The sequence below is a fragment of the Epinephelus lanceolatus genome, chromosome 22, assembly GCF_041903045.1.
Source record: "Epinephelus lanceolatus isolate andai-2023 chromosome 22, ASM4190304v1, whole genome shotgun sequence".
Classification (NCBI taxonomy): Eukaryota; Metazoa; Chordata; class Actinopteri; order Perciformes; family Serranidae; genus Epinephelus; species Epinephelus lanceolatus.
Window position 1 is genome coordinate 837,812 of NC_135755.1, and position 14,088 is coordinate 851,899.

The 14,088-nt window shown below is 46.3% G+C and overlaps 1 protein-coding gene across 1 annotated transcript; it reads right to left on the bottom strand.

Moving 5' to 3' along the window:
* Window positions 1-660: 660 nt before the first annotated feature.
* On the bottom strand, window positions 661-13,019 carry LOC144459831 (H-2 class II histocompatibility antigen, E-S beta chain-like). Its single transcript, XM_078164547.1, has 6 exons — window positions 12,894-13,019; window positions 11,899-12,171; window positions 7,718-7,931; window positions 1,567-1,634; window positions 1,347-1,460; window positions 661-1,238 (listed from the first exon to the last, which is right to left on the bottom strand). The coding sequence occupies exons 1-6, from the start codon at window positions 12,946-12,948 to the stop codon at window positions 1,213-1,215; spliced, it is 750 nt and encodes a 249-aa protein (XP_078020673.1). The 5' UTR covers window positions 12,949-13,019; the 3' UTR covers window positions 661-1,212.
* Between the last annotated feature and the right edge of the window lie 1,069 nt (window positions 13,020-14,088).

Here is a 14,088-nt window from a genome sequence, read left to right on the forward strand (position 1 = left end):
ATGTTACAGATAAACAGAGGGAGCTCATAACCCATTCATTTGGATTCATTCTTCACACAACAAATAACATGTTTGTTTGTTCAGTTTTCATGAAGGCGCCATCAGGTGACATCACAGCTGCTCCTGTGGTCGTGCTACAGTCCTCCCATCTGTGGCAGCAGGTCGACCTGACGCTGAATGTTGCCTGTGACTGTCGTGCTTTTATCACCGTACCTGTTGTAAGCTTGTGTTTCACTGTGCATCAACCCTGTTAGCATAGAGCTACAGTAGCTACCTAGCTAACATTAATGTCAACACACTGTTGTCTCAGGACGACAAGATAACGGTCAAAATTATAATCAGTGATTTTGATCAATATTAAGATCAGCGTAATTTATTGTGATGACTCTTTGATTTTAGGCACATGAACATATTTTCAGTTTCACATTAAAATAAACAGAGCCCTGCTTCACTCTCATGTTGTGCTACGTTCCTGCTAACGTCCAGATCTGACCATCAAAGTGGTGCCATGGCCTCATGGTCATTTAACCGTGGGGAGCCAAAATGGTGACAGTGATGACATGTGATGAGTCGTGCAGCTCTAATATGACCTGTTGATGTCAGACATGATAGATGTGGTACTTCCTGTTTATTAACATGGTTAAATAACTCCACAGTGTGTCAGAGAGTTTTCTGATTGTTTATTGTGGTTAGAAAAATGTTCACTCCAGTAAAATATATAAATCCAACAATCAGACAACCTACGAGCCCCAAAATCATTTAAAGAACTGGATCATATTTGATTTGAAACTAAACTTAGAGTCAGATTGTCGATAGAAGCGTCTGTAAAATCTAGATTTGAGCCAGTGAAGCATTTTATGAGATCCAGCTGTGAGTCCAGACTAAACCTGGTCCAGGACTGTCAGAGTAAAGACCACAGTCCTGAATCAGGGTTCAGACCAGCTCAGTATCATCAGAGTCCAGACTAAACCTGGTCCAGGACTGTCAGAGTAAAGACCACAGTCCTGGATCAGGGTTCAGACCAGCTCAGTATCATCAGAGTCCAGACTAAACCTGGTCCAGGACTGTCAGAGTAAAGACCACAGTCCTGGATCAGGGTTCAGACCAGCTCAGTATCAGCAGAGAATCAGGTGTTGCAGCACTGACAGTCATGAAGCAGGTTGAAGCAGCAGCTGCTTTTTATTCCATCTGAAAGCAGCTACAGGTCCAGGATCAGTTACTGGGGACCAGAATCCTTCCTGGATTAAAGAGACGAGGACAGGGTCAACAACAAAGACAGACACCACGTCATTAAAACTGGTCCAAACTGGTGTGAACTGGTTTTAGACTGTGTGTAGTGTTCTGACCTCGGGCCTTCCTCTTGTAGTAGATGAATCCAGCCAGAGATAAGACCAGACCCAGGATCAGTCCTGAGGCTCCGATGGCAATCTTGTTTCTCTCAGACTCAGGCATGGACGGGTCTGAGGACAGACAGGTGAGCACACAGACAGGTGAACAGGTCGACAGGTGGACAGACAGACAGGTGAGCAGACAGACAGGTGAGCAGACAGGTGAGCAGGTATTTACCCCAGTCAGTAACCAGAGGTTCTCTCAGGCTGGCGTGTTCCACCACACAGGAGATCTTCTCTCCAGACCTGCTGACACAAAACACATCAGTGATTCTGTTACACTCTCTGAGAAAAACTGGACCAGAACCAGACTGAACCAGACTGGACTGAGGGCATCATTCATAAAACTGTGTGTAGAATTCCTGTGTCCACCCTGTGCTAGAAAACAGACTCCTGGATCTGGACCTGTAGCTACCTTAATGTGGACCTGGACCTGTAGCTACCTTGATGTGGACCTGGACCTGTAGCTACCTTAATGTGGACCTGGACCTGTAGCTACCTTAATGTGGACCTGGACCTGTAGCTACCTTGATGTGGACCTGGACCTGTAGCAGCCTTGATGTGGACCTGGACCTGTAGCTATCTTAATGTGGACCTGGACCTGTAGCTACCTTAATGTGGACCTGGACCTGTAGCTACCTTGATGTGGACCTGGACCTGTAGCTACCTTGATGTGGACCTGGACCTGTATCTACCTTGATGTGGACCTGGACCTGTAGCTACCTTAATGTGGACCTGGACCTGTAGCTACCTTGATGTGGACCTGGACCTGTAGCTACCTTGATGTGGACCTGGACCTGTAGCTACCTTGATGTGGACCTGGACCTGTAGCAGCCTTGATGTGGGCCTGGACCTGTAGCTGCCTTGATGTAGACCTGGACTTGGAGCTACCTAGATGTGGACCTGGACCTGTAGCAGCCTTGATGTGGACCTGGACCTGTAGCTACTTTGATGTGGACCTGGACCTGTAGCTACCTTGATGTGGACCTGGACCTGTAGCTACCTTGATGTGGACCTGGACTTGGAGCTACCTAGATGTGGACCTGGACCTGTAGCTACCTTGATGTGGACCTGGACCTGTAGCTACCTTGATGTGGACCTGGACCTGTAGCTACCTTAATGTGGACCTGGACCTGTAGCTACCTTGATGTGGACCTGGACCTGTAGCAGCCTTGATGTGGACCTGGACCTGTAGCTATCTTAATGTGGACCTGGACCTGTAGCTACCTTAATGTGGACCTGGACCTGTAGCTACCTTCATGTGGACCTGGACCTGTAGCTACCTTGATGTGGACCTGGACCTGTATCTACCTTGATGTGGACCTGGACCTGTAGCTACCTTAATGTGGACCTGGACCTGTAGCTACCTTGATGTGGACCTGGACCTGTAGCTACCTTGATGTGGACCTGGACCTGTAGCTACCTTGATGTGGACCTGGACCTGTAGCAGCCTTGATGTGGGCCTGGACCTGTAGCTGCCTTGATGTAGACCTGGACTTGGAGCTACCTAGATGTGGACCTGGACCTGTAGCAGCCTTGATGTGGACCTGGACCTGTAGCTACTTTGATGTGGACCTGGACCTGTAGCTACCTTGATGTGGACCTGGACCTGTAGCTACCTTGATGTGGACCTGGACTTGGAGCTACCTAGATGTGGACCTGGACCTGTAGCTACCTTGATGTGGACCTGGACCTGTAGCTACCTTGATGTGGACCTGGACCTGTAACTACCTTGATGTAGACCTGGACCTGTAACTACCTTGATATGGACCTGGACCTGTAGCTACTTTGATGTGGACCTGGACCTGTAGATACCTTGATGTAGACCTGGACCTGTAACTACCTTGATGTGGACCTGGACCTGTAACTACCTTGATATGGACCTGGACCTGTAGCTACTTTGATGTGGGCCTGGACCTGTAACTACCTTGATATGGACCTGGACCTGTAGCTACTTTGATGTGGACCTGGACCTGTAGCTACCTTGATGTAGACCTGGACCTGTAGCTACCTTGATGTGGACCTGGACCTGTAACTACCTTGATATGGACCTGGACCTGTAGCTACTTTGATGTGGACCTGGACCTGTAGCTACCTTGATGTGGACCTGGACCTGTAGCTACCTTGATGTAGACCTGGACCTGTAACTACCTTGATATGGACCTGGACCTGTAGCTACCTTGATGTGGACCTGGACCTGTAACTACCTTGATATGGACCTGGACCTGTAGCTACTTTGATGTGGACCTGGACTTGGAGCTACCTAGATGTGGACCTGGACCTGTAGCTACCTTGATGTGGACCTGGACCTGTAGACCTGTAATCCTGGATCTGGACCTGTAGCTACCTTGATGTGGACCTGGACCTGTATCTACCTTGATGTGGACCTGGACCTATAGCTACCTTAATGTGGACCTGGACCTGTAGCTACCTTGATGTGGACCTGGACCTGTAGCTACCTTGATGTGGACCTGGACCTGTAGCAGCCTTGATGTGGGCCTGGACCTGTAGCTGCCTTGATGTAGACCTGGACTTGGAGCTACCTAGATGTGGACCTGGACCTGTAGCAGCCTTGATGTGGACCTGGACCTGTAGCTACTTTGATGTGGACCTGGACCTGTAGCTACCTTGATGTGGACCTGGACCTGTAGCTACCTTGATGTGGACCTGGACTTGGAGCTACCTAGATGTGGACCTGGACCTGTAGCTACCTTGATGTGGACCTGGACCTGTAGCTACCTTGATGTGGACCTGGACCTGTAGCTACCTTGATGTAGACCTGGACCTGTAACTACCTTGATATGGACCTGGACCTGTAGCTACTTTGATGTGGACCTGGACCTGTAGCTACCTTGATGTAGACCTGGACCTGTAATTACCTTGATGTGGACCTGGACCTGTAACTACCTTGATATGGACCTGGACCTGTAGCTACTTTGATGTGGACCTGGACCTGTAACTACCTTGATATGGACCTGGACCTGTAGCTACTTTGATGTGGACCTGGACCTGTAGCTACCTTGATGTAGACCTGGACCTGTAGCTACCTTGATGTGGACCTGGACCTGTAGCTACCTTGATGTAGACTTGGACCTGTAACTACCTTGATATGGACCTGGACCTGTAGCTACATTGATGTGGACCTGGACCTGTAGCTACCTTGATGTGGACCTGGACTTGGAGCTACCTAGATGTGGACCTGGACCTGTAGCTACCTTGATGTGGACCTGGACCTGTAGCTACCTTGATGTAGACCTGGACCTGTAACTACCTTGATATGGACCTGGACCTGTAGCTACTTTGATGTGGACCTGGACTTGGAGCTACCTAGATGTGGACCTGGACCTGTAGCTACCTTGATGTGGACCTGGACCTGTAGACCTGTAATCCTGGATCTGGACCTGTAGCTACCTTGATGTGGACCTGGACCTGTATCTACCTTGATGTGGACCTGGACCTGTAGCTACCTTAATGTGGACCTGGACCTGTAGCTACCTTGATGTGGACCTGGACCTGTAGCTACCTTGATGTAGACCTGGACCTGTAACTACCTTGATGTGGACCTGGACCTGTAGCTACCTTGATGTGGACCTGGACCTGTAGCTACCTTGATGTAGACCTGGACCTGTAACTACCTTGATATGGACCTGGACCTGTAGCTACCTTGATGTGGACCTGGACCTGTAGCTACTTTGATGTGGACCTGGACTTGGAGCTACCTAGATGTGGACCTGCACCTGTAGCTACCTTGATGTGGACCTGGACCTGTAGACCTGTAATCCTGGATCTGGACCTGTAGCTACCTTGATGTGGACCTGGACCTGTATCTACCTTGATGTGGACCTGGACCTGTAGCTACCTTAATGTGGACCTGGACCTGTAGCTACCTTGATGTGGACCTGGACCTGTAGCTACCTTGATGTGGACCTGGACCTGTAGCAGCCTTGATGTGGGCCTGGACCTGTAGCTGCCTTGATGTAGACCTGGACCTGTAGCTACCTTGATGTGGACCTGGACCTGTAGCAGCCTTGATGTGGACCTGGACCTGTAGCTACTTTGATGTGGACCTGGACCTGTAGCTACCTTGATGTGGACCTGGACCTGTAGCTACCTTGATGTGGACCTGGACTTGGAGCTACCTAGATGTGGACCTGGACCTGTAGCTACCTTGATGTAGACCTGGACCTGTAACTACCTTGATATGGACCTGGACCTGTAGCTACCTTGATGTAGACCTGGACCTGTAACTACCTTGATATGGACCTGGACCTGTAGCTACTTTGATGTGGACCTGGACCTGTAGCTACCTTGATGTAGACCTGGACCTGTAACTACCTTGATGTGGACCTGGACCTGTAACTACCTTGATATGGACCTGGACCTGTAGCTACTTTGATGTGGACCTGGACCTGTAACTACCTTGATATGGACCTGGACCTGTAGCTACTTTGATGTGGACCTGGACCTGTAGCTACCTTGATGTAGACCTGGACCTGTAGCTACCTTGATGTGGACCTGGACCTGTAGCTACCTTGATGTAGACCTGGACCTGTAACTACCTTGATATGGACCTGGACCTGTAGCTACCTTGATGTGGACCTGGACCTGTAGCTACCTTGATGTGGACCTGGACTTGGAGCTACCTAGATGTGGACCTGGACCTGTAGCTACCTTGATGTAGACCTGGACCTGTAACTACCTTGATATGGACCTGGACCTGTAGCTACTTTGATGTGGACCTGGACCTGTAGCTACCTTGATGTAGACCTGGACCTGTAACTACCTTGATGTGGACCTGGACCTGTAACTACCTTGATATGGACCTGGACCTGTAGCTACTTTGATGTGGACCTGGACCTGTAACTACCTTGATATGGACCTGGACCTGTAGCTACTTTGATGTGGACCTGGACCTGTAGCTACCTTGATGTAGACCTGGACCTGTAGCTACCTTGATGTGGACCTGGACCTGTAGCTACCTTGATGTGGACCTGGACTTGGAGCTACCTAGATGTGGACCTGGACCTGTAGCTACCTTGATGTGGACCTGGACCTGTAGCTACCTTGATGTGGACCTGGACCTGTAACTACCTTGATATGGACCTGGACCTGTAGCTACTTTGATGTGGACCTGGACCTGTAGCTACCTTGATGTAGACCTGGACCTGTAGCTACCTTGATGTGGACCTGGACCTGTAGCTACCTTGATGTGGACCTGGACTTGGAGCTACCTAGATGTGGACCTGGACCTGTAGCTACCTTGATGTGGACCTGGACCTGTAGCTACCTTGATGTAGACCTGGACCTGTAACTACCTTGATATGGACCTGGACCTGTAGCTACTTTGATGTGGACCTGGACCTGTAGCTACCTTGATGTAGACCTGGACCTGTAACTACCTTGATGTGGACCTGGACCTGTAACTACCTTGATATGGACCTGGACCTGTAGCTACTTTGATGTGGACCTGGACCTGTAACTACCTTGATATGGACCTGGACCTGTAGCTACTTTGATGTGGACCTGGACCTGTAGCTACCTTGATGTGGACCTGGACCTGTAGCTACCTTGATGTGGACCTGGACCTGTAGCTACCTTGATGTAGACCTGGACCTGTAACTACCTTGATATGGACCTGGACCTGTAGCTACCTTGATGTGGACCTGGACCTGTAACTACCTTGATATGGACCTGGACCTGTAGCTACCTTGATGTGGACCTGGACCTGTAGCTACCTTGATGTGGACCTGGACCTGTAGCTACCTTGATGTAGACCTGGACCTGTAACTACCTTGATATGGACCTCGACCTGTAGCTACTTTGATGTGGACCTGGACCTGTAGCTACCTTGATGTAGACCTGGACCTGTAACTACCTTGATGTGGACCTGTTCCTGTAACTACCTTGATATGGACCTGGACCTGTAGCTACTTTGATGTGGACCTGGACCTGTAACTACCTTGATATGGACCTGGACCTGTAACTACCTTGATGTGGACCTGGACCTGTAGCTACTTTGATGTGGACCTGGACCTGTAGCTGCTTTGATGTAGACCTGGACCTGTAGCTACCTTGATGTGGACCTGGACCTGTAGCTACCTTGATGTAGACCTGGACCTGTAACTACCTTGATATGGACCTGGACCTGTATCTACCTTGATGTGGACCTGGACCTGTAGCTACCTTGATGTGGACCTGGACCTGTAGCTACCTTGATGTAGACCTGGACCTGTATCTACCTTGATGTGGACCTGGACCTGTATCTACCTTGATGTGGACCTGGACCTGTATCTACCTTGATGTGGACCTGGACCTGTAGGTGTACTCACCTGGGCGTGTACTCCAGGTGAGAGTGGATCTGGTAGTACCAATCAGCGTCTGCCAGCTCATCAGTGGAAGTGACATCAGAGGTGACTTCCTTTCCGTCTCTGAGCCAGCTGACTTTGATCTTTTTGGGGTAGAAGTCGAAGACGCTGCAGACCAACATGGCTGAATGTTTACCACCAGAGGGCGTCACAGAGTGCAGTCTGACATACGGCTCAGCTGAAACACACATCAGGATGATGATGATGATGATGATGATGACAGTTAGTATGATGAAGCATTGTGATATGATCATTAACCCAGTAACTCTAAAGGGTTCAGCAGGATCAGTGGCACCACCTGCAGTGTTTGAGTCACTATCAGCTGTTACAGTTGTGTTTCAAACTTAAACTAGTGTTAAATCAATGATGCAGTTCTTCAGCAGCTGTGGAGAAACTCATGCTCAGCTGTTGATGGTGTCCTGCTGTATCAGTGACAGCTGTTGATCGTGTCCTGCTGTATCAGTGACAGCTGTTGATCGTGTCCTGCTGTATCAGTGACAGCTGTTGATGGTGTCCTGCTGTATCAGTGACAGCTGTTGATGGTGTCCTGCTGTGTCAGTGACAGCTGTTGATCGTGTCCTGCTGTGTCAGTGAGACTCTGGTGCTCAGACGTTCTCGTCAGGACAGGACAACAAGGTCAAAGTCTTATTTGCATTGATTGATGAAGTGTGAGGTGAACACATCCAGACTTTATAAAGTCTCAGCAGCCAGTCTGGTGTTGGTTTGATGCAGGGGCGTAGGAATGAGTTTAACATTGGGGGGGGGGACACATATCAGGAACCTGACAGATCCGTACATTGGTTTGAGCAGAAATACGTCATAAATTAACTACACTGCAAAACATTCACAAGTAAATTTTATTGTACTAAACAGACACATGTGTAAAGATAAAGGAGAAGACATTGAATGGATGTAATGAACTGATAGATCACATCAGTTCCTGTGTAGTTTTCTGTCACCAACAGAAGTCTTACAGCACTGCACAGTCCTGCATCTAATCATTTGCGTGCCGTGTGATTATTCAGTGTCAAACATGTGCTGTGGCGCACTAAAGGTTGAGAAACACTGGCCTAGGCAAAAGAGCCAAAATGTTTTTTCCTCCTGTCACTTGCAAATTGACTTCCTGTCCAGTAAGTCAAGTTTATCCTGATGGACATGACGGACAGCAACATGGTTCAGTCTGTTTTGAGTCATTGTAGACCGGAGCCAAGTTTGAGCCTGCGGAGGACACTGAAACTTCTCTCTGCCTCAGAGGATGAAACAGGGACGACCAAAAGCAACCTGACCTGGGTCACCTGATGTGCCTCAGCTCCTTCAATGAAGTGTTTTGGGGGCGGTCTGGTCTGTGGAATGGTAATGGACTTAACACCTACAGACTGAACCACAGCTGTCGCCTCTTCAAACAGAGCTTTGAAACTTGCCTCATCTCTCTTGAGTGAGGTCCTCACAACGTGGACAGCAGCCCTCATGCCAGCAATGGTTTCAGTTCTCTTCTGAAAAGAGATGTTCAGGCGTTCAAGCTCACAAATCACTGGTGAGTCAAGGAGGAGACCCCAAACTGTTTTGCCTTTCCTAAACTGCCCTGGCAGGCCGTTAGCAGCAGATGCAGTATTTGAGGCACCACATGTCATCTCCTGCAAGCTAGCCAGCACTGACCCATACTGGGACAGAACAGCTGTGATGGCTTTGCCCCGTACTGTCCATCTTGTGGGACAGACGGGTTTTATTGCAGTGCATGATGGATTCTCTGCATGTGTTGTTGCTGCATGGATCGATAACATTTTTCAGTTGCTTTTTTCCACTTTTTAAATCCAGAAGTGATGAAGGTGGGCTCTGATTTCACAGCAAATGGTGTGAGTTTGTCCTGGTAAATGAGACGGCACTTACTACAAGCAACCAATCCCATTTTAAGGTTGTAAAATATCTACTGTTACATGTTACTGTCTCTTTGTGTTGTAGTGCAGCTGAGTGCAGGAGGCATCAGTGAATCTATCAGCAGTAACTGTACGGTGTGTGTTTCTGTATTTTCACATATACTCAGTCAGACGTCAGAGAGAGGTCCCTTCTTCTGCTGACATCACAGAACTGTGTGAAAAGCTGCTTGAAAACAAATTCAAAGGGGATTCAGAGGAAACTGGCAGCAACTTGACATCAGTCCACACCTGGTCTCCTCTCTGGTTCCATTACATGTTATTTTACACTAGTTGGATATTTATCTCTACTCTCTGTTGTTCAACTCATGTTATGTTTTATATGCCATTCACTGCATGACCTACCTGACTCTCTGAGGTGCTACCTCTCCCTGACTCACCCTCTCTAACGCCAGTTGCCAGCTGAACTTCATCTGATCTCTGATATGAAAGCAGCTGACATGAATAAGGTGTAGTTATAAAAATACTGATGGGAGAGCCCAGAACAAGCGAAAATCACACAGACAGACTGACTCCTTTCTGGATATTGGAAGTGTGTACTGGTTTTCAAGTTACATGGGTTAATAGAACACTCACGTTGTGTTGACGTTGTGTTGCACTTTGAAAATAAAAGCAAGTGAGTTAAAGATTTCACGTTGCCTCCACCCCCCCAGTTCCTACGCCCTTGGTCTGATGCATTAGATGTTTCAGGTCAGCTGGTCAGCTCTGTCGCAGCAGGTTAGACACAGAAGTGACGTTTCTAAAGATGTGAATTCTTATTTTCTTACTTTCAAAATAAATCACCTGGCTCCAGTCAAGTCAACTTCATAAAGCTCAATATTACAAATCACACATCATTAACTCATCAGCTTCAGTTGTATCAGTAGGTGCATCAGCTGTAGTATGAGTAGTTGCAGTAGCAGAGTTTAACCAGCAGGTGGTGACACAGACTGTAGTCTGGTGTGTTTAAGGGAAATGAAAGTGATATTTTACTTCTGACTGTATCACACTGTGTTTGAGGCGTGTCATGTCAAATATGACATGTTTCCACTGGTCATGATGATCAGAAGGAACAACATTCAGCCTTTACATAAATTATATGTCAATAAACAAGTGGAGTGTGACGCTGTGTTTGAGGCGTGTCATGTCAAATATGACATGTTTCCACTGGTCATGATGATCAGAAGGAACAACATTCAGCCTTTACATAAATTATATGTCAATAAACAAGTGGAGTGTGACGCTGTGTTTGAGGCGTGTCATGTCAAATATGACATGTTTCCACTGGTCATGGTGATCAGAAGGAACAACATTCAGCCTTTACATAAATTATATGTCAATAAACAAGTGGAGTGTGACGCTGTGTTTGAGGCGTGTCATGTCAAATATGACATGTTTCCACTGGTCATGGTGATCAGAAGGAACAACATTCAGCCTTTACATAAATTATATGTCAATAAACAAGTGGAGTGTGACGCTGTGTTTGAGGCGTGTCATGTCAAATATGACATGTTTCCACTGGTCATGGTGATCAGAAGGAACAACATTCAGCCTTTACATAAATTATATGTCAATAAACAAGTGGAGTGTGACGCTGTGTTTGAGGCGTGTCATGTCAAATATGACATGTTTCCACTGGTCATGATGATCAGAAGGAACAACATTCAGCCTTTACATAAATTATATGTCAATAAACAAGTGGAGTGTGACGCTGTGTTTGAGGTGTGTCATGTCAAATATGACATGTTTCCACTGGTCATGGTGATCAGAAGGAACAACATTCAGCCTTTACATAAATTATATGTCAATAAACAAGTGGAGTGTGACGCTGTGTTTGAGGCGTGTCATGTCAAATATGACATGTTTCCACTGGTCATGGTGATCAGAAGGAACAACATTCAGCCTTTACATAAATTATATGTCAATAAACAAGTGGAGTGTGACGCTGTGTTTGAGGTGTGTCATGTCAAATATGACATGTTTCCACTGGTCATGGTGATCAGAAGGAACAACATTCAGCCTTTACATAAATTATATGTCAATAAACATATGTGTGTTTGAAGTGTCTTCAGCGGTTTGAACTGTTTATCAGATAAACAAATCTGTACCTGTCAGTCAGGTGAATCAGTAGAGCTGATGTAGATTCACTCACTGTGGTAATGAATGAATCAATGACATGATGATGATGATGATGAAGGTGATGAAGGTGTGGATGTTACAGAAACACAGACTCACCTGACTTAGTCACAGCATGATGGTACTCATTCCCAACGTTGTTCACACAGTACCTCTCCTTCTCACCTCTCAACTGAGCCAGTATTGAAGGATCATTGTTGAAGTACTCAGCGTTCTTCACACCAAACTCAGTGTATCCAACAAACTTCCCCAAACTGCTGCTGAACCTGATGATCTCCAACTTGTTTAAATAATAAGAGTAGATGTACTCGATGTCCTTTGGATCAGTGGAGTTAAAGTCACAGCGGGCCACAGAATACCATCTAAATCCATCTGAGAGACAAAAACAGTTTGACTCATTGTGTAACTGCAGCTTCACATCACTGTATGAACAGTACCAAGTCTGTATTGATCAGTGATCAGTGTATTGATCAGTGACGAGTGTATTGATGAGTGATCAGTGTATTGATCAGTGACGACTGTATTGATGAGTGATCAGTGTATTGATCAGTGACGAGTGTATTGATGAGTGATCAGTGTGTTGATCAGTGTATTGATGAGTGATCAGTGTATTGATAAGTGTATTGATGAGTGATCAGTGTGTTGATGAGTGTGTTGATGAGTGATCAGTGTATTGATGAGTGTATTGATAAGTGTATTGATGAGTGTCTTGATGAGTGTATTGATGAGTGATCAGTGTGTTGATCAGTGTATTGATGAGTGTATTGATAAGTGTATTGATGAGTGTCTTGATGAGTGTATTGATGAGTGATCAGTGTGTTGATCAGTGTATTGATGAGTGATCAGTGTATTGATGAGTGTATTGATAAGTGTATTGATGAGTGTCTTGATGAGTGTATTGATGAGTGATCAGTGTCTTGATGAGTGTATTGATGAGTGATCAGTGTATTGATAAGTGTATTGATGAGTGATCAGTGTGTTGATGAGTGTGTTGATGAGTGATCAGTGTATTGATGAATGATCAGTGTGTTGATGAGTGATCGGTGTATTGATGAGTGTATTGATGAGTGTGTTGATGAGTGTGTTGGTCGTACCTGCTGTGTAGAGGCTGATGAAGAGGAGGGAGAAGCTGAGAAAGGATGAAGCCATGTTCCTCTGTTCACCGGACAAACACTGACACAGTCTCACTGAGAGCTGCTCTAAATACCAGAGGGCGTGATGACGTCATCATCATCACCTGTTGCCAGGCAGACAGTTCACAGTAAAGTCTGCTGCTGGAGCTCACACACACACACACACACACACACACACAGTCACAGTCACACACACACACAGTCACACTGGAGACTGTCAGAGATCTGAAGTTCTATATTGGTCATTTATCTCCAGTCTTTGTTTCACATTCAGAGTTATGAGATAATCTATGACATGTATGTATCTTTTAATATTCTGGGGCGATAGATGTTTCATCAGTCATCAATAACAGTAATGCAGACACACAGTTGAGAATACACACAGAGTGGTAGTCATGATACAATCTAATGTTGCTTTATTAGTTAATTATTGAAATACTGAATTTCTTAAATATGAAACAAAAAAATGACCCAAAATAATTTGAAACCAAAATCAATTCAGTTTAATTCAGTTCAATGCCTTTATGTCACTGCACAGCAGAACAATGACATGTTGTAGTCTCTGGGCTATTACACATAAAAACAGCAAGAGACAATACATAATAACAATAACAGCAACAGTGAGACACATAACATACACTGTGGGTAAAAGTCAAATATATAATGCAGTAATAAATAAATACATGATATAAATCAGTGCAGTGCAATGAGAGCAGCAGCAGTGTAGACTGATCTGCACATCTGGCCCAGCCAAGGAGCACACACACTATGCTCTATTGTATATTGAATTAATATGAATTAATTATCTTAATAGCACTCGGATCAAAACTGTTGAGGAGTCTGTAAGTGTGAGATCTCATAGACCTGTGTCACCTTCCAGAGGGCAGCAGTGTGACGTGTTGGGGTCCTTAATTATGTTTGTGGCCCTACAGAGACAGCTGCCTTTGTACAAGTCCTCAAGTGCTGTAACTGTGTACCAATCATGTTCTGGGCTGACGTGACGACCCTCTGGAGAGCCTTCTTTTCAGCAGCCGTGCAGCTGGAAAACCACACTAACATGTCGTATGTCAGGACGCTCTATGGGCAGACTCGTCTCTGCTCTGTATCAGTCCGACCACAGTGGTGTTGTCTGCAAACTTAATGATGGTGTTTGTGC